Consider the following 27,834-nt stretch of genomic DNA (forward strand, 5'->3'; position numbering starts at 1 on the left):
GTGCAAAAATTTCAAACTTTGTTTAAAAGGACTAATCTTATTCTGATTAGATTTGCACTACATTGTTTCACTCTACAGTGAACCATTTTTACTCTACATTTCATATTGTAAATTGTATTGATATTTATCTATAGCTTTAATATTTGATAGAATACCTTTATGTTAGTTTTTCTTTAATCTATATATATTTTTTTACAGGTATATCAAGTAGAATTAGTTATTATTAACATATATGTAACTTTTTAGTAGAAAATATACTAAGTCATATAAAGTACACAGCTTGTCTATTATGATACCTGCATATATGTACAGGTATGCCGCATGCGAAATAACAACTGCGCATATTATGTCGGTTTTTGAATTTAAATAGTTACAAATCTATTTATGATGGGTATTGAAATACATTTTTAAATTGGTCAGTGATGCGTGGTAGGAAAAAAAGGTTATCCAAAAAACTTCTGATAAATTGCATTTCTGGGAGGTACTTATAATTTTGAATGAACATCAATATCTTTAATGCTTGAAGGTTTCTCATATTGATTTCAGCATTCTAAAGTACACATATCTACTGGTTAGCATTATTTCAGCATTCTGTTATACAATTATATCTACTGGTTAACATTATTTCAGGTCGTAGGTCACAGGGTAAGATAAAAGTTCAAAATGGTCAAAGTTCACACAGCTTGATTTTCATCCTAACATAAACTATTCTTCCATGTTTCCATTGGCACATTTGCTACAAGCTACTGACAAGACAACATTTTAATACCTTTGACCCATACTTTCTCCAGTAAATCACATGAATAATTACAAAATTTTCTTGGTTAAAAAGCACCAAAATCCTTTAAAATTCACCTAAACCCAGGGCTCATTGAGCTTTTCTGATCAAAATTTGTCCATTGTAGGGATGGGTATCGCCAAAAATTTCGTATCGCGATATATCACGATTTTTTTCCCAAAATATCATGATAATATCATGATATTTTTAAAAGCAGTTTTTACAATGATTTTATATGAAAAGTCATTATTTTTCTAAAAAATATGATAGAAAAACAAAATTTTACTCTCTTGAAATTTTTATGTATATAAAATCAATTATGTTTGGATGGTAAGATGCCGTTCTTTTCACTTTTTACAACATTTTTTTATACTTTCTGTAATTGTAATTTGAAAAAATGAACAAATAAATGAATAATTTCTGGACTTTATAATATGTACCTAAAGACCGGTATTTATAGGTCTCCGTATCACGATACGTATCACACAACAAAAAATCCCGATATACCGATAAAATCGCACATCCCTAGTCCATTGTGTGTGGTATTGCTATTATCATAAACTTTTTACAATTTCGTCTTTTTCTCCAGAACAACTAAGCCATTTTCAGCCAGACTTTACATCCTTTGATGAAGGAATTCAAGATTTTTTCAAACAAAGGGACATGTCTTCTGACAAGGAAGATAATTAATTCAATACTATAGCATCCTTAAAAATGTTCTGAAGAACTTACTACTAATCCAGAAAGGATGAAACTTAGTTGATTGCTTTGAGTTGATTACTTTGTATAGATTCAAGTTTGAAAAATTTTCTCTAGAACAAAAGGCTAGTGTGTTGATCATATTGATATTGAAGCATCCCAATGTATATTTTTGTTATGAAATAAAAGAGGGAATTAAAACATATAAAGAAGAATAGCAGAGTCAAAGTGACCCAAGTGAGCATTTTGGTCCACGGGCCTCTTGTTTACTGTTTTCACCAGCTGTTCCTTTCTCAGGTTACTTATTTTTCCATTGCAACTCCTTGAAATGAATACAGTAAATGTAACTTAATGAAAAAAATGATGGGTCATATCATAGAATATTCAGCTATGTAACAAGCTACATATATAAAGCAAAGCTACTGAATAAAAAACTTGTGCAACAGCAGAGATGAAAAATTTAAATGCAAGCAGCTTACTTTTAATCGGTGCTTTTACTGCAATGGCAAACAAATCATATGCAATAAAAAAAGAAAGGAAGCGCTCATGTTGAATTTTTAATATGTTGAAGATAAGCAGCATAATTTAATTAACAGAAGTTCTTTAAAAATAATTATTTAACCCAGTTTTTGCATGATATGCTTAAAGGTTAACACAATATTTGAATTGCTTTTCATTAAAATTTGTTTTGAACAAATTAGGATGGAAAAGAGGAGGAGATAACTCCCGATGCTAACATACAAATTGACAACAGCACACCAAAGAAGACAAGTTTGAAATACTCATCAGGTGATCGTAAAGACACTGGTGAATACACAGTGATTGTAGCCAACAAACATGGCTCTGACGATGCCAACATTGAAGTGGTCGTTCTTGGTAAGTAGTGCCTTGATAATGCTTGGCATAAAGTTTTGATTTTTTGCATGAAGGCTTGGGAAGTTTGGAATTACACAAAGATTTATAAGATATAGACAAGCCATTCATGATATATATAATTCATAATTATTAAGGACTATAAAAGTATTATAAAACATTGAATGGTCTAACCATTGAAAATATTCCTTTACCTTTGTTTTTTTTTCCAGGTCCACCTACTAAGCCAAATGGACCTTTGATTGTGGATAATGTAACCAAGGATACTGCTACCCTGAGCTGGAAGGAGCCCACAGACACCGGTGGCAACCCCATCAGGTTTGTTTAACAGGGAACTGCACTAAGTACACTAAACTTTGGTAGTTCAAACATCATGGATAAGTCAAAGTGATTTTGGATACCAACAACCATTGCATATTGTATTTTTACCTCAATATCTCAAACACTTGGATATTTCAATGTTTTTTCTCAGATTTGCCTAGTATATAAAATACTGCAGCTAAGAAAGGGAAAAAGCATTCAAATTGCTACAGATAAATTTTTTTGCCAGAAGAATGAATTAAAAACTTAATTTTGTTGAATGAAAAATATTGCTTAATAAAATTGCAGTGGCTACCGAGTGGAGAAGAAAGACACACAGAAAGGAAGATGGGAACCAGTTAAGGATAATATCAGTGGAAGTCCGTTTACCGTCCCCAAACTCACAGAAGGACACGACTATCACTTCAGAGTGGCCGCCGTGAACGAGAATGGAGAATCTGATTTCTTGGAAACAGATTTTGCTATCACTGCCAAAAATCCATTTGGTAATATTGTAGACAAGCTTGTTTTGTTGTGTAATTTAAGAAAAATTGTTTTTAAAAAATAATGTACTTGTATTCAGATTGAAGTAAGCATTGAAACTTTAAAGAGGTTGCTGACTTTGATGCACACTCTGAAATCTTTATAAGTATAGATTCAGAATAAGTCAGAAAGTGAGGCAGAAAATTTTATCCAGATTTCAAGGAAGCTGCAGATAAAACAGAATTTGGAAATACAGTATAATTTGTCCAAACCGGCTATCGGTGGTTCCATAAAATTTGGCCGGTTTAGACAGAATCCGGAGTGCAGGAAAAATGCAGGAAAATATCAATTTTGAAAATTTTGTTGTTTATTTACAAGTACATCATATACATATTATAAATATAATTAAATGATAAAATCAATCAATATTTTGGAGTCTAGAAATTATAAAATATTCTCACATGACTTACTGTATTTCCTTATTTATTCACGAAGTTTAAGAGTCGGGTGAAATGTTACCTAAGTCAAAATCTACAGGCACGCATAATGTAGGCCTACTATATATCATGCGGACCGGACTTCGCTTGTCAAACAGCTCATTCAATGTATAAACAGTAATGCACAATTATTTACGATGTGCTAATTATTGGATTGAACTTTTAATTTTTATGTAAAAAATTACGTCTTCCCCCACAGTGTTATGGCGCCATTTTGAAATGCGTTCGATTTTCGATCCCGATTTGTATTTTGATTTGTAAATCGCGTACATATATTTTTTGTGTTTATGTTATAATGTAGTAAAAGGAGTTAAAACGAGTTATTTTTTTTTAAATTGTAATTTAATCTTATACTATTTTTTCAAGTGGGCTGTGTCACCACCGCATTTCACTGAGTTTGTCTCATGGCACTAATTATGCTACTGTAAACACGGATTATCACATCCACCACGAAAGGTGTTAATTGCTTTGAAGTAACTCAGGTGTGGCCGGATTAGAAGGAATGATTACCGCTAATTATGAGCAGTTGGGGCCAGTATGGCCGTTGGCAGGACAGAATAGACAGTATCCGGATTACACACTAATGAATTTGTTAAAGAAGTGCATGGGACTAAAATTTATAGACGGAATGGACAAAAATCCGGAGTACTCAGAGTCCGGATTGGACAAATTTTACTGTATTGACTATCAGTGATATTTGTCTTTTATACTCTCAGATGAGCCCTTCCCTCCAAGCCAGCCTAAGTGTATTGAACAGGACAAGGACCACATCGTCATCGCCTGGGAACCTCCAGAGAATGACGGAGGAAATCCTGTCAAGGGCTACATAGTGGAGAGAAAGGAACCCAGGTCCAACAGGTGGACCCCAATCAACAGAGGACTTGTTCCTGTAAATAAATATAGCATAAAATACTGAATGCTAATTCTAAAGCTATTCTGAATTTTCCTTATGTTTTTTTTATATGTGATTAAACATTAGTCATTTTTTCTTACTTTTTCCTTTTGAAAATAATATATGAGAACAGTAAAACTTGTAAGAAAAGGCATGATCTTTCTGTTCTATTTGACATTGTCATTGAATATTATAATTGAAATATGTTTGATAATTGAACCAGGACTGTGAGTTTGAAGATGAGAAGGTGACAGAAGGGAAGGAATATGAGTACAGAATTCTGGCTGTTAACGATGCTGGTAACTCAGAACCCAGTGTACCCTGTAAACCAATCACTGCCAAGCCTACTAAAGGTTAGCTTATATTTTTTTTTTAACAAATAATTGCAATTTTTAACCTTAATATTAAAAATTCTATAAAAAAATTTGCTGTTGAAAATTGTTAACATGTAACTTTGACTTGTCGCACAGAGCCTCCTAAGGTTAACCTGGATGCCTTGTTTGGAGCTAAGGAGATCCGAGTTAAGGCTGGAGAGCCCCTGACTATCCCTATAGGAATCTCTGGAGCCCCTACACCCACCTGTACCTGGAACAAGAATGGAGGTCCAGTGGACAATAGGGTCAGTACTCCGTAATATTTACAGAAGGATTAAAAAGTCCTCCACAGTAATATGTAATAGAGGAAGTCCATCACAATTATTTGCAATAGATGAAAAGTCCAATACAGTACTATGCATTGGATTTGCAGCTTTACACAACTGAGATGTTTTGATATTGTATTTGTGTTGTTTAATTTATTGATTCGGTATTTTTTTTTTTTCAGGCCCAATGCACTAGCAATGAAGAGGAGGCTAAACTTCACATTCCAAAATGCGAGAGGAAGGATACTGGCAAATACACCATCACTGTTTCCAACCAGTATGGTACTCAGTCAGCTGATATCCCTGTAGTGGTCCTAGGTATGTATATACTCAATATCATCTGTAGACTTTTACTCTTGGAAAAACTTGATAGAAACCAGATTACCATATTAGATGCTTTAATTTTCTTAAATGTTTTGATTACTATTTCCCTCATTTTCTTATTAATTGATGATTGATTGATATAAATAATTTTGTATTCCCTATTTCTATACATCACTTTATTATCATTTAATGCATTTCTATCTCTCTGTCTGACAGATAAGCCTGGTGCTCCAGAGGGACCCCTCGAGGTCTTTGACTTGATGGCTGATTCCTGTAAACTCTCCTGGAAACCACCTAATGACAATGGAGGAGCTGAAATCACAGGTAATAGAGATTTATATCTTTGCCAAATTGCCAATGCATGTCTCTAGAAAGCATTCACAATTAGAGGAATATGATTTTTTAGGAAGTCCAGTGATCACTTATACTACAGTGCTGAAGGTTTTGTGCATAAATTCTGTGATAAAATTTAAGTTCATTTTTATATATTTAAGTTTTGAAAAAGATGAAGAAAATATAATGTGTGTTTAAACTTTTGTGTATACAGGCTATGTTGTTGAGAAACAAGAAGAAGGTTCGCAAACCTGGGAGAAGGTGACAGGGCTGGGATCAGGAACCACTATGCCAGTCAAGGGCCTGAAGGAGGGCAAAAAATACAAGTTCCGGGTCAAGGCTGAAAACATCTACGGAGCTGGAGAACCCTTAGAAACACACAGACCTATCACTGCCAAGAATCCTTTTGGTCAGTAACTACATGTGTATCAGTGGACGTTAATTTAAAAAGCAGAATACAGTGAAAAATCTTTTTACTTTGAAAGTAAGAATTTTAATTTGCTGTGATATGATTTTTGAATTTTTTTTTCCAGACACTCCTGATGCTCCTAAGAATCTCCAGATTCCTAAATATGATAAGAGATCATGTGATCTGACATGGGACAAACCCGATTCTGATGGAGGAAATCCAATCTCTGGTAAAGAATATTCATAATAACCAATTATTCTTGTATTTCAAGTCATAAAAAAGTACCTCAGATTACTGTAGACGTACTTTTTTCGAGGGGGTCATAATTCCACAGAATTTATAATTCTTTTCAGTCCACTGGTAGAAAATTACGCAGATATCTTAAGACTCTCTTTATATACAATATATTTGCATTTAGTTCGATTGTACAAATTTCTGCGGAAAATTTGTGTCCGTGTACATAGCCTAAATGAATACCACGCAGAAAAAAATACTTCTACAGTAATTTGAATGTTTCTTTTTCCACTTTTGATCCTTTCCCTACATTTGTAAAATTTTCCAATGCAGGATATGTTATTGAGAAGAGAAGCAGGGGAGGTGACTGGGTGCCAGTTAACAACTTCCCAGTCAAGGACAATAAGTTCACAGTCATGGGTCTCCAGGAGGGAACTGTTGTAGAGTTCAGAGTGGCAGCAGTTAATGATGGAGGACCAGGAAAATTCAGCAAGGCGACGCCCCCTCATCAAGTCAGGGACCAAGTCTGTAAGTACAGATCTGACTAAGAGTTTATTGTATTTAAGGAAAAGAGGTCTGTGAGTAGAAATTCAACAGAGTTTAAATTTGGTAAGGTGACCTCTCTCATATCAATAAGGGGGCCAAGTCTTTTAAATTGAATATAAATCCTCGTTGAATGTGAACTATTGAGTCAGGATTGAAAACAGTATGGATGCTGCATTTATTCACAAAAACAAGAGCATGCTTTTCTGATTGCATGTTGTGGAGGACCTTTTTGTTATTGTACAAAATTAGCCAAATAAACTTGACATATACTCTTTCATAGATAAGATATATTTACATATAGTAAAAAAAAATGGCAATATTTTTAGTCCCTTCTGGAGCCCCAGGACAACCCAATATCGACAAGATCACCAAGGACTCTGTAGACCTTTCATGGATTAAACCAGCTAAAGATGGCGGCAAGAAACCATCCTCTTACATCATTCAGAAGAAATCAAAGGGAGGCGACTGGGAGGACTGTAAAGAGGTGCCGGGTAATGAGACGAAGTGTACAGTGCCTAATCTGAAGGAGAAGGACGAGGTCCAGTTCCGTGTGATTGCGGTCAACGAAGCCGGTCAAGGCGAGCCCAGCAAACCTACCAGCATGATCACTGTAGAACAACAACCAGGTCAGTATTACTGATGTACAAGTTAACTTTGTTTTGCACAAGTGATCTGGTCATTTTTTAGCTTATTTGTAATGGATATGTTAGGTTAACTGTATATTAGTACACTTACTGGGCATATCTATAATGCATGTATTTAATAAGTGCCTCCTTACCAGCGAACAAAAAAATGTACTGTACTTTCTTACCATTGAGAACAACAGCAATCAAGTTTTTCAGCCAAAGTAGGTTCAGTGGTTGTTATTCATGTTGATAATGGTCCTTATATAAAATTTTCTCCTATTTAACAGAGAGGCCAAATTTGAGCATGGCTGGAGTAAAGGACATCAATGTAAAGGCTGGACAGCACTTCCAGATTGAGGTCCCCTACACAGGATTCCCCAAACCCAAGGCTGTCTGGATGAATGGAACCAAAGAGATCGAGGATGACATGCGTGTACATCTGAAAGTGGCTGCTGATCACGTCACCCTCACTAACACCAAGGCTGAGAGAGGTGATGCGGGTAGATACAGACTGACACTGAAAAATCCATCAGGGCAGGACTCAGGCTCACTCAATGTCAATGTTATAGGTAATTTATTTAGTCTAACGTGGTTATAAAAGAAAGGTTTAAACAATGTTTCAGACAGAAACCTTTGAAAATTTCTATCGATGAGTGGAAGTTTTAGCCAGATGCATATTTAGCAATTTACCAATAAAAATTCATTGTTATGTATTTTTAGCGAGAAGTAATTTAAACAATTTTATAAAGTCAAGAGAGAAAGCTATAACAACCAATACAGAATGAAATTGTTAGCAATATTCAATTTTAGCCAACTTGAAACCCTTGGGAATTGAAACCTCCCAAAAAAAAATTCCACTCTTCGTATATTATACATATATAATAATTTGACATATAGTATAATCAAGTATATAATAGTTTTTTAAATTTTGTATCTTTTTGTTATTTTTCAGACCGGCCAGCAGCCCCTAAGGGACCCCTGACAGCTGTGGATATAATGGGAGAGGAGATGACTCTTCAATGGAATGCCCCAGAGGATGACGGTGGAGAAAAGATTAACAATTACATTCTGGAGAAACGCAAGGCTGGCAGCAAGAAATGGCAGAAGGTTTCCAGCTTCATAAACACCCCTGAGTGTATTGTCAGAAATCTGGAACCTGGTACTGAGTACGAGTTCAGAGTAATGGCAGAAAACAAGCTCGGAGTCAGTGATGCTTTAGAAACATCAGAACCAATTTTGGCTAGATTGCCTTATGGTTAGTAACAGTTTTATAATTTTTGTTTGAATAAAAAAATTCACCTTTTGGCAAAGAATGGTAGTAGCTTTTTCTTGCATTAATAAATTATTTTTTCCTTGGATAGATGCTCCTGGTGCCCCTGGCACTCCTAAATGCTCAGCCTACACCCCTGACTCTATCACCCTGGAATGGACCCCACCCCTGAAGGATGGAGGGAACCCCATCAAAGGATACCAGGTGGAAAAGAGGGAAGTCGGGGACAGAAAGTGGACCAAGTAAGGCTCTCTTTTATATATTTTATTGTATTTTATAGTTTTTAGGTTTTATTTTATGTTCATATGTTCAATTTTTTTTAAGCAAAATATAATATACAATTTAATATAAACCTAAATTACAATATATGTAATGAATATATATTTTTTAGAAAATAGTCAAAGGTATACATTTATTACTTTGCTATTGCAGAGCAAACTTTGCTGATATTTTGGACAATGAATTCACTGTGAAGGGTCTGACCGAGGGTAAAGAATACGAGTTCCGTGTGGCGGCCATTAATAATGCTGGCATAGGAGACTTTGCTGAAACATCAGAAGCTATCAAGGCTCAGCAGCCTCCAGGTTAGTGTGATTAGGTTTACCATAATCTCTCTGTTCCCAGGAATGGGGGAATCCATTAGCTTGGTGTTTTTTCAAAGAAGCTTCAAGCATTTATAGCACCTCCATCTTTTCATGCCATTTCCTGTCTGTCCAAATCTCTTGTTATTAGAACTTGTCTACATTTATTTCACTTAATTTTAAGTAGTTCCTTGAAAATTTAAATGAAATTTGTCTTTTTATTCAGTTGCACCAAAAGTCAGTCCAAACTTCCTTCCAAAGGATATTACAGTCAAGAGAGGAGAAGAGTTTAAGATTGTTATTCCTTATGATGGCAATCCTATTCCTAAAGCAGACTGGTCTGTGGTAAGTTCTTTTTTAACAGAAAAAGATTTTTTTTTGTTTCCATGCATGTTCAATTTCTTTGCACACAATTTGAATAAGTCTATATACCAGATCATAACTGTAATTTTTGTTAACTTCATTTTTTTAGGCTGGTAAACCTCTTTCCCAAGGTGGTCGTGTGAGTTTTGAGAACACCCCTACAGAAATCAAGTTGTTCAATAAAGCAGCTGAGAAAACAGACTCAGGAAAATATAGCGTCCTCTTGTCAACTGACAAGGGCAGCGATTCTGCCTCCATCAACGTCAACGTCGTTGGTAAGTAAAATTCCATTTTCTGTATATACCTTTATCATGCCAAGCAATAGATACAATCTTATGTATGGCTTGCACTCTCAAGTTTTAAAGAATCTAGTAATATCTTATGTACCTTCTCATAATATGGCTATATCTAAAGAAATAAAATTGCTGGAATAGCTATTCTTATCAAATTTCGGTATAATTGTGTAATATATGCCCCCCGCTGTTACAGATTCGCCCACTAAACCTGAGGGACCACTGGAGGTAGGAAGCATCACCCCTGACTCCTGTGTCCTCACCTGGAATGCTCCTAAAGTAAGTCTGGCTAACTGTACCACTGCATCTTTATAAGGTGTACTTGTACATGTGTATCATTACATTTAAAAGGTACATGTAAATACTCAAACATTGAAGAGAACTTGCTTTGGGGCAAATTCAAACACGTGATTTTGTACTAGGAAAAAAAATTTTACTACCTTAAAATTTAAAACCAAGAAATTATAATTATGAATGAAATAGTTTAGACGGCTTTCAATTTGTTAGTGAATGTTTATGAAATTGTCTGTTTCATTACAGGATGATGGTGGAAGTCCGATTTCCAACTATGTTGTTGAGAAGATGGATCTTGCCACTGGAAAGTGGGAACCCGTCAGTAAATTTGTGCGGGGTACTAACTATGAAGTGATGGGACTGACTGAGGGGCACGAGTACAAGTTTAGGGTGTCAGCTGAGAACCAGTTTGGCGTCAGTGAACCACTGGAGACTTCTCTTCCTATCACAGCCCAACATCCATACAGTATGTTCAATAACCTTTTATCATTTCTATAGCTTTAGCATTGTTGATTGAAATATTAGTGTAATTTCAAATGTTCAGCTGTAGTATGGCAAAAATTTCTGGAGATAAAGCGTTCATTTTTTTAATTTATCAATTTCATTTTGAAATTAAGATCTTGCTTGAATATCAAGAGGTTTCTAAAAGTTTGAGCATTTTTTTTTTCTAAATTGAACTTAAAAAGTAATTTTTTTTGCATTTGATGAGTGGGGGTTGTAAAATTTTACCATACATTTTCTTCAGCTCGCCCTGATCCTCCCGGACACGCCAGTATTGTAGACGTGGATGACGGTTCCGTTACTCTGTCTTGGACCAAACCAAGAAATGATGGTGGAAAGAAGATCATAGGATATGTTGTGGAATACAAAGACCCCACCACTGGTCGCTGGAAGGAGGCTAATGATTACCCAGTTGATGAATGTGTTTATCAAGGTGAGCAGAGATTTACAAGATATTTGATGTGGGCTTCTATTTTTGTGACTTCCAAGGAAATGTTAGGGGTACTTATTTGTGGCTAGCATATTTATAAAGGATGAAACCTGAAATAGAATGTATTTAATTTTTTTTAATTTGTACTATTGAAAGTTGTATGAGAAGTTTTTTCTGTAATAGTTAAGGGATTGAAGAAGGACAAGGAATATGATTTCCGCATCAGAGCAAAGAACATCGCAGGCCTCAGCGAGCCTAGTGAAATGGTCGGTCCTGTTACTCCTAAGCCGAAATACAGTAAGTATATACAGAAAAATATTCACATAGTCACATGTATTTGAAAAAAAAAATGGCCGAATTGTTATGAAGTTATCTTTAATGCTTATTTAATTTTTTGAAATTTTATTTCAGCCAAGGCTTCACCACCTGGTATACCTGAGGCCGTCAACACAGGCAAAACATATGTTGATCTGAAATGGGAGCCACCTAGAAACGATGGTGGAGCTAAAATTACAGGTATGTGTACAAGTTTTTAAAGGAGAAGCAAAACTTATGGACATTGTCTTTGAAAAATACTAGTAACCATTGATAATATTATATAAATGATCTTTGTAGGCTATCTTGTGGAGAAGAGGCCTAAGGGAGCTGAGATGTGGTCTAAATGTAATGACTATCCCTGCGCTGACCCTGCCTTTACCGTCGCCAACCTTCCCGAGGACTCAGAGTGGGAGTTCAGAGTTATGGCTGTCAATGCTGCAGGGAACAGCGAGCCCAGTCTGTGCTCACCAGCTTACAAGATCAAGGAAAAGATTGGTATGTTGTCAATTCTTGTCTCTGTATATATATATAACATACAATGTTAAAGTACATACAGTATATCTGAAAATAAAATTGGTGCTTAAATTAAATTATGTGTTGTTTTTTTTTCAGAATGGTTAATATTTTATTTTCTTTGATGTTGCTTTGCTATTGTTAGTTTTTGATTTCAGTTATGTGCTTTACACTTAATAGTCATGAATAGTTTGAAATACACTTGTATTATTCTTTTTTTTTTGTAGTTGGATCAGCCCCAGAGTTTATCAAGAAGCCTGCAGACAGCAAGGCACCTCTGGGAGGGGAAATTTCCTTCACAGCGGAGGTTCATGGCAAACCTTTCCCCACTTGTCAGTGGTAAGCAGAGTATATTTTTTTCCTTTTAGGATGCCAATTGAAGCAAAAACATGATTAAATCCTTAAAATAAAAATGTAACCAATAGCTTTCTCTTATGGGAGAACATGAGTTACTTAGACTTTAAAGGCCTACATATTAAGTTTAATACATCCTTGCTGAATTAATATTTCAGGTACAAGAATGGCATTCCAGTGGGTACTGGTGGTGGCCGTATGAGACTGATTAAGGAGGATGACGTCTTTATTTTCGTTATTAATGAAATTTATGATAAAGACGAAGGAGAATTTACCTGTGAAATTTCAAATCCACTTGGAACAGAAAAAGCTACATGTCGTTTAGAACTTCAAAGTAAGTCAATTTGCATAAATCAAATGGATTGAAAAGTAAAGGAGATTAAAAGTTATCTTGTAGAATTACAAAAAATTGTGTTTTTTTAACTCGCATGTACGATTAATATCTAAATTATAAATATCGCAATTTGTTAATTATCAGTGATTTATAAAAATACCTTTTCCAGATCCACCCAAATTTGACAGAGACATCAAAGACCAGAATGTAGAGGTGGGAGAACAGCTCAAGATTAAGATTCCTTATTCAGGAACCGGACCATTTGACATCAAACTCAAGAAAGATAACCGTGAAGTCAAAGAAAGTGACAAAGTCAAGATCACTCCATTTGATGATTACATAATCCTAATAATCAAAGGTAATTCATTTTAGTATCAGTCATTAGATTTTCAGTTTTTGCCATTTTCATGAAAAGTCTTGCAGAAAAATTTGTTAACTTGTACACTGTAAAAGTCTGCACTTTATTTTATTCACCTGTGCAAAATGATAAACATTCCTTCAGTTTTAGTTAAATTCAAAGTAACATGGTTTCTTGATTTCAGATTGTACTCGAGATGACACAGGTAGATATCAGCTGGAGGCTAGCAATCCCTCTGGAAGTGCTTCCATTGGGTTTGGACTCAGTGTTGTCAGTAAGTCACTGTTACCCACTTACTGTTATAGTAGCACATTTTGACATTCTGAATATTTGTTAGTTCTTGTTTCATTTAAAGTGAAATAAAGCTGCCAAAACTTCATACCAATACACATTTGTAAATGTATTGCTTATCTTTGTACAGGTCCTCCTTCTTCCCCCACCGGACCGTTAGAAGTCAGTGACATTACAAAGAATGCCTGCCGATTGTCTTGGAAACCACCCAAGGAGACGGGCGGTGCCAAGATAACTGGTTATGTTGTGGAACGTCAGGAGGTGGGCAAACCTTACTGGGTGACTGTCTCCTCCCACTGCAGGGTGAGTACAGGACAAATACTGCTGTAAACTGTAATTTTTCACGACATATTATTTTTGCGCAATAGTTACTGGGTAGCTGGTTATAAATGGACGACAATATTTGCAATCAAGCCTTTTTGGTTATTGCTGTATATAATCACAGAAGACTATTATACAGGACTGGTTCACAGCAAAAAATATTTGTGATGACACAGTGCTCTCGTGTAATTACGTGAAGTTAAAGTTCTCGCAATCGAAAAGTGATTTACAGTACATGTTATAAAGCATTGATTGTTCAATTTGCCTGTTATTCTGTATTATAACATAAAGGTTTTTATATCAATAATTTGTGTATTTGTGTTTGACAGGACACTCACCAAGATATTCAGGGCCTGTTTGAGAATGGGAAATACTTGTTCAGAGTCATGGCTGTGAACGAACATGGACAATCAGAACCACTGCAAGCCGAGAATCCCATCATAGCTAAAATGCCATTCGGTGAGTGTTACTTATAAAATAAACTTTACCTGTACTGAACAACTTCACAATGTAACCTGATTTATTTATTTCATTAATTATTTTTTTTTGTGGATATTTTTAGATGCACCTGACACCCCTGGCACCCCTGAGGTCACAGAGGTGGGTGGAGATTTCGTCAGCCTCAAATGGGACAAACCCAAGTCTGATGGAGGAGGAAGGATCAAGTCTTACTGGGTGGACAAACGTGAGCACGGAACTGAGAACTGGCACCGCGTCAATCTGACCCCCTGTCTGACAAACATGATCAATATTCCAAACCTTATTGAGGATAAACGATATGAGTTCAGAGTGTTTGCTGAGAATGAGGCAGGAATGAGTAAACCATCCCTTGCATCCACCAGTGTCAAGATCAAGGATCCTAATGGTAACTTTACTTATACGGTTTTTAAAAGTAGTATTTTAGATACATGATAGATTGAAGCAATAAAATAAACTTTGTAGCTTATAGGTTAATATTCTAGAATTTCAATTTTCCCATGAAATGATATTTTTCCTTAGCAATTTTAATGGATTGAACTACCTTGCAACACCTTACAGAATAATAGAACGTGGTAATTAGTGAAATGATAAAGTTAAAGTTGTTTCATGAAATACATGTACCTGTATCTTTTGCAGCTGCTGTTGCTCCTGAGATTGTACAAGGTCTTAGAAACATTCAGACAGTGGCTGGCAAAAATGCCACCTTTGAGCTGGAAGTCTCTGGCAATCCGAAACCAGAGGTTCAATGGTGAGTCATATACAGTAAATCCTTATTATTCCAAATTTTTTCGGATCAATCTTATCACCTTGTGGAAAATTGAAGAGCACAGAAATTTAAAGCTAGTACAAAATAAAAGTTCTAGTTACTTATCTCTTTAAAATGTGAAAATATTTTCCCTAAAAAATGACTGATGCTCTTACTATAGGTAGCCTTTTACAATTCCTTTTTATTATTATCAGGTACAAAGGATCGAGAGAAATCTTTGATGACAGGAAGTTTGAGATCATTGAAGAAGGAAATCTCCACATATTGTCTATCAAGGATGTATATGGAGAAGATGCTGATGAGTATTCTGCTAGAGTCTTCAACAAAGGTGGATCCAAGGTTTCCAGGGCCGATCTGAGCATCAGAGGTAAATTATTTCGCTCTTGTAGCTTGCAAAATTTGATTTACTATATAGACTCATTATTGGAATGGTTTGCAAAGATGAAATATCTTCTTTCATTTGTTATTACTTTTTTTTACAGCTCCACCCAAAATTAATGTACCATCCAGATTCAAGGACGTCAGCACATTTGAGAAGGGAGAGCCAGTTGTCATCAAGATACCATTCACAGGTAACCCTAAACCCACTGTAAAGTGGGTCAGAGATGGAGAGGAGGTCAAAGGTCGTAACTACGTTCAGGAAGTGACCGACCGCCATGCCATACTGACCATCAAGGAGGCTAATAAGGACAACGATGGTCCTTACAGACTGACCTTGGAGAATGAACTTGGAACTGACACAGCTGTTATCAAGATCCAGGTCAACGGTGAGTTTGATATAATTGTAAAATAGGGGATACTGTGGAATCATTTTAATTCATAAGGGGGTCATTGTTCATGGAACACCAACATTTAACTGGCTCATGGAGGTGTTATATCTTTGGCACTGCTTTCATAAAGGATTTACACATGTAGTTAGATGTCAAACATATATTAAAAAATATTGTTTGTGATGTAAATTTGTGGTATGCAAACCTACAAAGTCCACAAACACATACCCTTGTTTACTTGACACCCCTGGTATTGATACAGTGTGTTGTTTATTATTTTGCATTGGTAGATACTGTAACTTTAAAATATCTAAGTGTTATTTTGTGGTATTTCAGATCGTCCTGACCCACCACGATTCCCTGTGGTGGAGAACATCAGAAGCGACTCTGTGGTTCTGTCCTATAAGGCACCACTGAATGATGGTGGTAGCTTTATCACTGGTTATGACATTGAAAAATGTGAACCACCAGGAACTAACTGGGTCAGAGTGGCTAACACAAGGTATGAACAATGGGAATTCTATTTTTTTTTCTACATAAATAGTAGAATTTTAAATGTTTTTTAATGTTATTAAAAAAAATTTGAACAGTCATCCCAGTCTTTTAAAAAAATATTTTATTTCTAGAAGACAATTATGTAATGACAGTATTGTATTTTTTTTAAATACACTGTAAATAAACCAAAAAACCATTTATCCTTGATAAACATTGAACTGAATAAAAAATTATTTCTGTAATATTGCATCAGTGATGTTAACAGTGATTTACTAAATCATTAATAATATGTATTTATTTTGTATTTGTAGGATGACCTTCCACAACATTCAGGGTCTGTCAGCTGGTAAGGAATACCAATTCCGAGTCATCGCTGAGAATTTCTACGGCAAGAGTGACCCGTGTGAGCCCACATCTACCATCAAAACAGAGGACTCAGAAGACAAGAAGAGGAAGAAGCACGAAGGTAGGGAACCTTTTATTTACTTCCTCTGTTTAGGTTTATAAATGTTTGAATTGTATACCTGTACAGTAGTATTAAAACTTTGATTTTTTTCTGCTTTTATAGATGAGATGGGAAGAAAAGTCAGAGGAAAATATGATGGTCCCAAGATTAATGACTATGACAAGTTCTGTAAGTATGAAGAGCATATTTACAAAAAATTAAGGACATCTGTGTTGCCCAATTCAATTTATAGGTTTTTCTAAATATTGTACATTAAAAAAATTGATATCCATATAGAAAAATAAAAATCCTTGTGTAGGTATTTTACATTGTCATGTCTTACAGATGAGGACTTGGCAGGTAAAAAATATGTACCTGTCCAGCCAGTCCAGTCTTTTGTTTAAAAGCATTTTAAAGATATAGCAAGTTTATTATGATCGGGCTTCTCTGCTGCATGCATGCATTTTCAAAAATGGTTCTCACTTTGTTTTCCAGTGGAGCTTTTGGAGTCGTCCATCGCTGTGTGGAGAAGGCCACTGGCCGAGTGTTTGTGGCTAAATTTATCAACACCCCCTACCCACTGGACAAGGCCACAGTCAAAAACGAAATCAACATCATGAACCAGCTTCATCATCCTAAACTCCTCCAACTCAAAGATGCATTTGATGATCGTCATGAAATGATCTTAATCTTAGAATTGTAAGTTATATGTAGAGAGTCAAGAAATAGGCACATTGTACAAATGATTGATGAAAGATGTGCTCTGATGATTAAAAATAATAGTGGTGATCCATTTCTTAGCAAGAAAAAGCGTTCAGAAAAATCAATTTTAAATGTGCTCTAGCAGTGTGCTTTTAAATGTTGTATCAATTTAACCATATTAGTTACTTATTTTGTGAATTGGGAGTGTACAGTTGTGTTTGTCTGTTTATAGCCTGTCTGGAGGAGAGCTGTTTGACAGAATCGCTGCTGAGGATTACAAAATGACGGAGGCTGAGGTCATTAACTACATGAGACAGGTCTGTGAGGGACTCAAACACATGCACGAGAACAGCATCGTCCATCTCGATGTCAAGGTCAGTTGTTACATGATTCTAAATGTTGGATCTTTATGGTAGAAATATCTAAATAAAAGTATGAAATTCATGTTGACAATTAAATGTAGAGATACAGTCATAAGTAAGTGGAAAGAGTTCTGCAGATTAGTGGCAGAATAAAATGATGAACCATATTTAAATAAAAAATGAATAGATACTATCTTAATTTAATATTATTTGGGGATAAAATTGTGTAATTTATATTAAAAAATATTCCATATTGACAAAATCTATTTTTACTTTTATGTAGCCTGAAAATGTGATGTGTGAAACCAAGAAATCCACCAATGTGAAAATGATTGACTTTGGCCTGGCCACCAAACTGAATCCAGACGAGATTGTTAAGGTGACCACTGCCACCGCAGAGTTTGCTGCCCCTGAGATTGTCGACTCCGAACCCATTGGTTTCTATACAGATATGTGGGCTGTCGGAGTGCTGGCTTATGTACTGTGAGTATATCTGAAGTGTAGATATTGATCTTTTTGAGACATTTTACTGGTCTTGCACCAGAATTATGCAAAATATCAAAATTGGATTAGAGACGTTTTTTTAATGCCCCCATTCGAAGAAGGGAGGGCATATTGCTTTGAACTGCTGTCTGTCGGTCGGTGTGTAGGTCCACTTAGTTTCCGTTCATTTTCTTCGCAACCGTTGCACATACTGAAATGAAATTTGGTATACAGATATATCACATGAATATTTAGGTCAAGTTCTGTTTTGGGTACGATCGCACCATTTTTGACAGAGTTATGCTCCTTGGACTTACAAAAATTTCAATTATTTGCAGTTTCCGTTCATTTTCTTTGCAACCATTGCACTTACTGAAATGAAATTTAGGGTACATATTTATCGGAGAAATATCTAGGTTAAGTTCTGTTTTGGATACGATCGCACCATTTTTTACAGAGTTATGCCCCTTGGACTTAGAAAAATTCCAAATATTTGCAGTTTCCGTTCATTTTCTTCACAATTGTTGCACATACTGATTTGAAATATTGTATACAGATTTATCAGATGAATGTCTAGGTCAATTTCTGTTTTGGGTACGATTGCACCATTTTTGACAGAGTTATGCCCATTAGACTTTAAAAAAATTCCAATTATTTGCCATTTCCTTAAATTTTCTTTGCAGAGGTTGCACATACTAAGATAAAATTTGGTATATATAGATTTATCAGATAAATATCTTGGTCAAGTTCTGTTTTGGGTACAATCACACCATTTTTGACAGAGTTATGCCCTTTTGGACTTAGAAAAATTCCAATTGGGGGGGAGGGGGGCATAAGTGTTTTACAAACATCTCTTGTTTTTTATACAAGTTGGCTTATTAAATGTTGTTTTTTCTTTATTTTAAAGTTATCATTATCATTTAAAAGTTGTATTTTTCTGTGTAGGTTGAGTGGATTATCTCCCTTTGCTGGTGAGGATGACCTAGAAACCCTACAGAATGTAGGTCGGTGTGACTGGGAGTTTGCTGAGGAGGCCTTCTCTCAGGTCTCTCCCGAGGCCAAGGACTTCATCAGGAAACTCCTCATCAGGAGGCCCCAGTAAGTACAGGACCCTAAAATAAAATTGGTTTTCTTACTGAAAGGACGTACACAGAAATGTTACAAAACAATACATGTCTTTCAAAATGTTACAAAGTAGGTTTTCTTTAAAAGATACTGGTAGTTCATTAAGGTTACTAGTAATTTTATACAGAGAAAAAGGTTAAGTTTACTTGCCATTAATGCATGTTTCTTTTTTCAACAGAGAAAGAATGACTGTCCATGATTGCTTAGATCATGCATGGCTGAAGGTAAACTTTTTTTCGTCACTTGTACATTAAATTTGATATTTTCTTGGGAACATTTGATAAATCTTTACTTTAGCAAGCACTAGTTTGTGAAGTACATATATTAAATTACACAATATACTAATTTTTCTGGTACTTAATTTCCATGTAATGATTTTTGTCAGGGTGATCTCAGTAGTAGGACGACCAGAATTCCATCCAGTCGTTACGACGCAATCAGAGCCAGGATCAAGGAACGATATGTAAGTCAACTGATTGCAATTACAAATTTCTCTTGAAAAACATACAAAAAACTGACCCTTAGGCCTAGAAAAAAAATATGTTTGTTTCCGCTTTCAGGCTGAAAAAATATAGGGTAGGTAGGTAGGCAATTTTTTTTTTTGGAAAAAAATTTTTTTGCTTCTTTTATCAAAACGTGTACAGAAGTAACATTAATGACAAAAGAAATGGTGTTTTCAAGCATTACTGTGACTTAACTTATAATAGAAAGGTGACCCAAACTAATCTTTCTCTCTTGAAAAGCTTGCAAAGTTGGAGGCTATAATTCCCTGGTTGAAATCTTGCACATGAAAAACATAAAAAAAATTTGACCCTTTTATTGTGTAAGAAACAAACATATTTTTTTTTGCAGTATCAGAGAGATTGCTTGCAGTGATGGAAGGTTTTATAGCAGATAAAACTTGATTGGTTTTATTTTGTGTACAGGCTGACTGGCCACAACCTATGCCAGCTATTGGACGCTTGGCCAACTTCAGCTCCCTCAGGAAACATCGTCCCAAGGAATACAACATCTACGATGCCTACTTTGGTAATTTTTTTTCCCACTACATGTATTACTGAGAAAAATATAAAACATTTATATAGACACATTTGCATCCAATTTAAGTGACAGGGGAGATAATGATCTGGAATTTAATAACTGACAATGTTTTATTATACAGATCGTAAGGAAGCTACTCCAAGGTTCATCAGGCGTCCCAGAAATGTTATTGTCGGAGAAGGCAACATTGCTAAATTTGACTGCAGAATTATGGCTGCTTCTGCACCCATTGTCACTTGGTAAGTCCTAAATCAAACAAAAATAATGCATGTAATTGTATCAGTATACTGCATTGGTAAATTAAAGAGTACTTTTTTTCAATTATTGATTTCTTGGACTTTTTACAGGCATTTTGATGGAGGTGCTCTTTCCCAGAGTGTGAAGCACATGCAGAAATACTCCGGCACTGAGTACGAATTAAAGGTCAGTCGATGCAAGAAGGAGGATGCTGGAACTTACACTGTTATAGCCGAGAACTCATTTGGAAAACGTGAAGAGAGGGCATCACTCAAAGTAGAACGTAAGTCTGTCTTCAGTGGTCATATTGTTTACAGTTGATATATACTTGATTTATGTGACAATTCAAAATTTTCATAAAGGTGATAACATTGTTATTGGTGCTCTTTTCATCTCATTACATTAATATCCAATTTGCTATTGTTTGATAAATCAGGTAAATGTAATCTTGAATATGAATGATGTTTGTTGCTTTTCATTTCAAAGATATGTATCTTTAATAGATTAATATCGCTATTTATTTGTTTAAATTTCAGCTGCTCCTAAGAGAGAGATTCCACTCAGCAGGGATACCACACCAATGCGCAGGTACCACAACATATTTCTTTTCACCATTCATTTACTATCCTATATAAACTGTATTACACTTTATAGATCTATAATGTAACAAGCAAAATATCAACAGATAAAAGTTACAAAGAAGAATGGTATTACCTGTGTTTGTTTTATGATTAGATCTAGGCCACCATCCATGGTGAGAGAGATAGAGAAACCCAAAGAGGAGCGTCCTGACTTTAACTTTGGTCTGCGTCCACGTCTTATTCAGGCAGGACAAGAGTTTAAACTGATCTGTTGTGTCCAGTGTACCCCAACACCTAAGGTACAGATTATTTATGATGAATATTGATTTGATTTTAAAGACTTGGAAACATATTAGCAAGCTCATGTTTAATACTCTTAGAGAAGGCACAAAAAAGTTGCTAGTAATTTTTTCTGCCAAATATTTCTAAAGGTAAACTGAGTGTGATGAAATACATTGATGTTAAACACTGGTCAGTTAAATGAGATGAACAAGAGATTACTACTCTATTTCAGTATAAAATATAAACTGATTTAAAAACAAAATTTCTATCAGGTGACCTGGACAAAGGATGGTCGTGACATCACCCACAGTGACCACTACTTGTGTACGTATTCCAGTGGTGTGTGTACAATGGAGGTTCAGTGTGCTCATGTGTCAGACACAGGAACCTACACATGTATCGCTGTCAACGAGCTCGGAACAGAGGAAACATCCAGCTACGTTGTCGTAGAAGGTAAGAATATTCAAAACTTATTTAACAATATTCACTAAAGTCAGATCTCGGAAGGAATTTTGCTTTTGAATTTTAGTGCATTTTCATATGTAAATTTATGAATGTTAATATTTGTAATTTTTGTATGTTGATAAATTTTCTTCAAACAAATTACACAAGACCTAAACATGTACCACACTGAGCAAATATTTAGGCTTGATTTTGTTGTACAGGAACGGACAGGAAAGGTATTAAAAGATGGTTTAGGTTGATTTTAATCAACACAGTAGCTAGTTTGATAGATAGCACAAATAGAAAATTATATATCTATTTACAGTAATTATAGAGGAAAACAACAAAAAATACTTTGTAATAGACAATATTCCACTCCACAATGTCCTCTTACAGTTTCGACAGATAGATGCCTGACAATACTTATAACATATTCTAGTCTTCTAAACATTAGAATGATTACTTAATTTTTTCATATTTGTGCTGTGGAAAATTATAATTTTAGTCTTTGACAAGTAGATTGTAATATCACCCTAGAACATGAAGTACCAAACTAGTATGTGTTATTTGTATGTGTGTGAATTACGTCCTTCACTATTGTGTAATCAGATATAAATTTGAAATTTTATGTTCTATTTTTATCATCAGTTGATTGTATTGTATTGCAAAATAGAACTTTGAAACTAAAATGTAAAAAATTGATCCCCTTCAGACCGAGCTCATGAAGGAGTTGACTTGAGGAAGAGTGCTAAATCTCGCAGTGTACGCCAGACAAAATCTGGTTACAGTAGTCGGTATGAGGATTCCAGCTACAGCGAGTCTTCTTACTCCTCATCCACGAAAACAAGTCGCTCCTCCAGGAAATACACAGAGGAATCCGTCGAGGAAAGCTCTTATTCCTCTAGGCGATCTGACCGCTCAGAGAGGAAAAGTAAGGGAATATTCAATAGTATTTATTTCTTCACTGATATTTTTTACAGCATTGGAAACTTTGCAATTGGTTGGTGAGCTGAAAGCCTTGTCTATTACACATGTATTTCATAAATGCTTTTCTTAAAGCAAGCTTGTACATTGCATGTATTTTATTTATTTTTTAATACATGAAATTTAGTTGGTCCACAATAAAACATTTATAAGAAACTGTTTTCAAAATCTGTGAATACAATGATTGACAATTTTTATAGAGAGACAGGAACCAGAGGAGATAGCCCCCTCCTTCACATCAAACTTGTCCCCAGAAATTCTTAAGGAGGGAGATCGCTTAAAACTGACCTGCTCTGTCACAGGAACCCCAGACCCAGACATTGAGTGGTACTTCAACGGACAGGTATGTCACTTATCAGGGTGAGGTGCTCCTTACAAAAATTCAGGGTTACATTGATGGGGAGGGGGGTTGCATAGATGCTTCAAGATTTTAGACCAAGAAGGAGTGAGCATTTGAAGATTGATACTTGCTGTTTAATTTGCTTCATTTTTTTAGGGGAAAGATACAATTTTTGGCAAGGAAAGATTAGCTCCTCTTGTAAAATTTCTATGAGTCACAGATTTGTGTCTTTTGAAAGGCAGGCAATTTCATGTTTTCAGTCAACCTTTAGAAGTTTACCTTTAAGTGGGAAGTTGATGGTATATCGCAATAAATCTCATGCTTTAATTAATATATTTGTTGCTTTTTTGCAGATGATAAAGAGTGGTGGTTCTATGAAGATCAGGAACATTGCTGGTAGCTGTTCTCTAGAAATTAGTGAAGTCTCAATGGATGACGACGGAACCTACACATGTAAAGCCATCAACTCTGCAGGAGTAGCCTCCACTAAAACTAGTGTACAAGTCACTGGTGAGTCATCCCATTCTGAGCCATTCCTTTCTTCCTTGTTTTCTCTGAAAGCCAGCACAAAAAGCACAAGCATGAAATCACTGAATGTTAAGCCATTGAAAACCATTCCTTTTGACCATTCAAAATTCTACTTGATTACCTGTGATATGTAACAAAATGAAACATGTATATGTAGTTTCTGCAGTTCAAAATATTTGAAACTTTTTAAAGTCAGCATTCAATTGTTCAACATTTTCATAAACATGACAAACTTTTCAGAGACTTTCTTTTTTAGCCAATAAAAATTTTAGCAACTGCAGAAACTCTGTGTGATATGCCTTACCTATGAATTTTTGTTACAGCCAAACCACAGGAGAAATTAGCTGAACCTCCCCGGTTTATTACCCACCCCTTAGGTCTCAGATTAAAAGATGGCGACCCGGCCACATTAGAATGTCAAATTTCAGGTACACATGGATTTAAGAAAATCTTTTTGTGTGAAATTGATGAAGAATATTAAAATGAAATCAAAATTCAACTGTAGCAAAACCAAAAAAAAAAAAAGAAGAAAAATTGAAGAGAATGTTAATATTACACAAATATTAATCAAAATTTATATTTATCATTGAATATCTACCGTAATCATATAAAATTTATTCCTGAATTGTAATAAAGCCTCACCTTTGAAACCCTCTTTTCCTTTCCTGTATGAATTCAAATCTTGACCTCAGTCCCAAGTTTTCCTTTAAAAAAAATCATGAAATTGGAGACCACAATGATAGTAGTCAAAGTTTTCAGAAACTAGATCATATCCAGACCAAAACAAAAATAATTAATGAAGACCAACAGGAAAAGTGGTTTAGCAACGGTGAGGGGAAAATTTATGCAGTAGCATTTGTTATGGTAAGTGTGGCCCTATTTTAGGCTCACCTGAGGTTAAATGGTACAAAGGTCGTGAACAAATCATGGACAGCGAAGACTTCCGCTATGAAAACGACGGCGACACCTACCGACTGGAGATAGCTGAAGTGTTCCCCGAGGATAGTGGAATGTACAAATGTGTGGCTGAAAACGAGGCTGGCACCGCCTCTAGCAGCTTCACTGTTTTCGTAGAAGGTACTTGAGGGGATATTTTTAGGCTTCCACTCACAGAATTCTTTTTTACTGGAGTTACACATGTTCATATATCATTTGTGAATATTTTATTTGGATTATTTATTTGGCACATTATTTAATTTCAACATTTTAATTTAATTATAATACATGTAATTATATATATAGCTGGTATAATGAGAATTGTAATGTTATAAATCCATCTCCCCTTGATAACATCAACTTTGACCTTATTAAATTGACCCTTTTCTTTAACAGGAAAATCAGGTAATATATATAAATGGGTGCTGTGATGTTTTACCAAAGTATATATTCACAATGACCTCTCATCAATTAAAGAGTGATATATTTTATTTTGCCAAAATAAAAAATATTATTTGAAAAGATTTTTTTTTTAAGATGATTCAAAATTTTTTTTCATTGTACATAATTTTCAAAAACATTTTTGATTTAATTATGGAAACAAAATACAAAATGTGATTACAGAGAAGTGTTCTTCATAAAACAATGGCGAAATCTTTTGCCTTTAGCTAACTAGAATTCTTCACTCTTTAAACAATTTGATAATAAAATAATGTTTGTAATGTGAATAAATAAGGATCAAACAATTCTCTTTTCAGGCACGAAAATATTTGAACTGTGAACACATCAGTCTTTCACTGCATTTTATTTAATTTGAGTTTTGATCTAATAAACAATTCATCTATGTTCCTATGTTTACTATATGCCATTATGGAATCATAAGAGGTGTAATCCTGATAAATATTATTCAGTTGTACTTTTTTGCCTATAAAGATCATGACATTGTTTTATAACCCTAGCATTTTAATCATTTGTAGATTCTTATTAAATTGACGCTTTCCAAATAGTTTTTTTTCTTGAGACGTCCAATGTATTTTTTCTTTAATTAGGGAAAATCAGACAACATTTGAACATTACCCCATTGCTCCAAAATATATATAAGCATGGGATCTTTTTGAGCCAGCATCTTCTGCGACACTGGACATGTTTTACCAAAGTATATATTACATCTTAACTCCAAAGCAAAATGCTCTACAACCACTGCATATCTTATGACCCTCAAAAAAGTACACTGACTGTCTATAAGAACTGGAGGATGATTGAAGGTTTGCGAAAGTATTTAAAGAGATGTATATAGTTCATCTAAATTTTGTGAATTAATTAATCATGAATTTTGCTTTTAAATGGCATACGTATAATACTTAGCATTTTGTTCACAAATCGCTTTCTTTCATACTTTTCCTATTTATAAATATAATTTTCCATTAAATTTTAGAATATATTTTCAAAGCTGTTGTCAGAAAATAAAATTGTTTACCTAAAAAAAATTTAAGGGAAACAAAAAAATGAGCTAGAATTCATATGCAAAGGTTTCTTCCTGAAATACCTGCCCATTGAATGAATCCAATTATTTCAAACCTGGAATATTTGACACAAACTGCCATGAAAGCATGACCAAGATTTCCTCTGAGCATTACATTAGACCAGTACCATTTTTTTTTTCTCCTCTGTACTGTGACATTTTTTGAAAAATGACAACATACTTCTATCCTCTGAATGCAGTGACTGTTTTGTGAGGTCTTGTATTCAGCATTCTTGGTCTTTAGTTCACCTGAACCATAGATTCAATGAACTTTTCTGGTATGAGTTTGTCTGTTGTCAATCTGAGTGTAAAATTTTACACAGATTTCTGTTAAACATTAATTTACTTTGAAAAAGTAGTCAGCAAACTGATCACAGTTATCATTTTTGCAGTTGTCATTAAAGAGATTTTTTTAAGCATGAATCAAATTCCAAACAGACAACTTGTTAACCTTTTCTTTTATGACTCTGTAGCTGAAATTGATACTAGCTGAACAGTTGTGAACTTAATTTGGCTGAACCCTTTTTGTTATATTTATTTAGTTAAAATACATAGCTGAATGGGTACAAATTTTGGCAGAATTACTTTTCTCTGGGTCTCATTTCAGAGTTTTTATTTAGGTAAAAATTAAATTTTTATGTCCTGCGAATTTTCTATTTGTTAGTAGATATGTACAGTCTAATGATTACTGAGATAATCTGGTTAGTGAACTCCATTGTGTCTTTGAGTGAGCATTGTGACTCCTGAGTCTCTTGTTCAGAATCCTGTAGAGAAAGCAGAAAGCAGATTTTAACTTTAAATTGTACATAAATGTAATATGGTCAAAACCTCAAAATGATCCTTACAGAGTTCTTGTTAAGATCAAAGGAGATATTCAGTTGATAATATATGTAAAATGTTATTTATAGAAAATTGCTGCTATCTGCTTCTGCGACATAACATATAATTCCCGGATTTTGTGAATGAACTTTATGCATTTATATTGTAGTCATTATGTGTTCTTTGAAAACATTTAATTCAGTATCTTGGACAGCCTTATTTTGATTTGTACTCTGTATAAATAAATATAAATCTTGATTTTGTTGCAGTGCCTGATGAGGAACCCCAAGGCCCCCAATTTAAGAAATTTCCCCAATCCAGAACTGTAGACGAGGGGGCCTCCTTCTCGGCCACCGCTAACCTAGACGACGTAGAATCTGGTAAGTCAAGAACGATTTTATATCTATGTAAAGAGCACCAGCAGAACTATTAGAACTACGATTCGCTCTATGAAATGTAGATAATGAAATACAGAAGAATGTTTTTTTTTTTTTCATCTCTAATACCATGTACATGTGGAATTGAATTGGAAGCACTTATTCTGTAATTATTTACCCCTGATAACTGAATCCAATGATATCTCAATTTTTTTTCTCAGACTCATTGAGTCCGAGATAACAAAGTTTGACTGTATATT

The 27,834-nt window shown here is 34.8% G+C and overlaps 1 protein-coding gene across 1 annotated transcript in view; it reads left to right on the forward strand.

The window, feature by feature from the left end:
- LOC134274912 (twitchin-like) overlaps nt 1-27,834 on the forward strand; it is a 77,563-nt gene that overhangs the window by 47,606 nt on the left and 2,123 nt on the right. Inside the window, exons 44-99 of the mRNA XM_062757151.1 lie at nt 2,179-2,353; nt 2,563-2,668; nt 2,960-3,156; nt 4,347-4,519; nt 4,746-4,875; nt 4,993-5,141; nt 5,345-5,480; nt 5,703-5,810; nt 6,034-6,228; nt 6,353-6,457; nt 6,796-6,990; nt 7,335-7,634; nt 7,922-8,203; nt 8,587-8,889; nt 8,996-9,146; nt 9,337-9,488; nt 9,712-9,830; nt 9,958-10,123; nt 10,338-10,420; nt 10,682-10,901; nt 11,181-11,369; nt 11,550-11,663; nt 11,778-11,882; nt 11,982-12,179; nt 12,425-12,536; nt 12,710-12,885; nt 13,055-13,243; nt 13,428-13,517; nt 13,665-13,837; nt 14,185-14,314; nt 14,418-14,720; nt 14,972-15,083; nt 15,296-15,468; nt 15,584-15,868; nt 16,208-16,373; nt 16,678-16,832; nt 16,935-17,004; nt 17,235-17,510; nt 17,746-17,887; nt 18,159-18,358; nt 19,304-19,456; nt 19,662-19,707; nt 19,869-19,946; nt 20,410-20,512; nt 20,646-20,763; nt 20,872-21,044; nt 21,298-21,349; nt 21,497-21,641; nt 21,897-22,077; nt 22,290-22,304; nt 22,781-22,999; nt 23,253-23,395; nt 23,746-23,902; nt 24,244-24,348; nt 24,806-24,997; nt 27,467-27,577. Coding sequence (XP_062613135.1) covers nt 2,179-2,353; nt 2,563-2,668; nt 2,960-3,156; nt 4,347-4,519; nt 4,746-4,875; nt 4,993-5,141; nt 5,345-5,480; nt 5,703-5,810; nt 6,034-6,228; nt 6,353-6,457; nt 6,796-6,990; nt 7,335-7,634; nt 7,922-8,203; nt 8,587-8,889; nt 8,996-9,146; nt 9,337-9,488; nt 9,712-9,830; nt 9,958-10,123; nt 10,338-10,420; nt 10,682-10,901; nt 11,181-11,369; nt 11,550-11,663; nt 11,778-11,882; nt 11,982-12,179; nt 12,425-12,536; nt 12,710-12,885; nt 13,055-13,243; nt 13,428-13,517; nt 13,665-13,837; nt 14,185-14,314; nt 14,418-14,720; nt 14,972-15,083; nt 15,296-15,468; nt 15,584-15,868; nt 16,208-16,373; nt 16,678-16,832; nt 16,935-17,004; nt 17,235-17,510; nt 17,746-17,887; nt 18,159-18,358; nt 19,304-19,456; nt 19,662-19,707; nt 19,869-19,946; nt 20,410-20,512; nt 20,646-20,763; nt 20,872-21,044; nt 21,298-21,349; nt 21,497-21,641; nt 21,897-22,077; nt 22,290-22,304; nt 22,781-22,999; nt 23,253-23,395; nt 23,746-23,902; nt 24,244-24,348; nt 24,806-24,997; nt 27,467-27,577 — 8,794 coding nt within the window. The remainder of the gene's footprint in view (nt 1-2,178; nt 2,354-2,562; nt 2,669-2,959; nt 3,157-4,346; nt 4,520-4,745; nt 4,876-4,992; nt 5,142-5,344; nt 5,481-5,702; nt 5,811-6,033; nt 6,229-6,352; nt 6,458-6,795; nt 6,991-7,334; nt 7,635-7,921; nt 8,204-8,586; nt 8,890-8,995; nt 9,147-9,336; nt 9,489-9,711; nt 9,831-9,957; nt 10,124-10,337; nt 10,421-10,681; nt 10,902-11,180; nt 11,370-11,549; nt 11,664-11,777; nt 11,883-11,981; nt 12,180-12,424; nt 12,537-12,709; nt 12,886-13,054; nt 13,244-13,427; nt 13,518-13,664; nt 13,838-14,184; nt 14,315-14,417; nt 14,721-14,971; nt 15,084-15,295; nt 15,469-15,583; nt 15,869-16,207; nt 16,374-16,677; nt 16,833-16,934; nt 17,005-17,234; nt 17,511-17,745; nt 17,888-18,158; nt 18,359-19,303; nt 19,457-19,661; nt 19,708-19,868; nt 19,947-20,409; nt 20,513-20,645; nt 20,764-20,871; nt 21,045-21,297; nt 21,350-21,496; nt 21,642-21,896; nt 22,078-22,289; nt 22,305-22,780; nt 23,000-23,252; nt 23,396-23,745; nt 23,903-24,243; nt 24,349-24,805; nt 24,998-27,466; nt 27,578-27,834) is intronic.

This window comes from Saccostrea cucullata, unplaced genomic scaffold (assembly GCF_032062105.1).
Source record: "Saccostrea cucullata isolate Sc308-1 unplaced genomic scaffold, CSIRO_AGI_Scuc_v1 ctg469, whole genome shotgun sequence".
Taxonomy (NCBI): domain Eukaryota; kingdom Metazoa; phylum Mollusca; class Bivalvia; order Ostreida; family Ostreidae; genus Saccostrea; species Saccostrea cuccullata.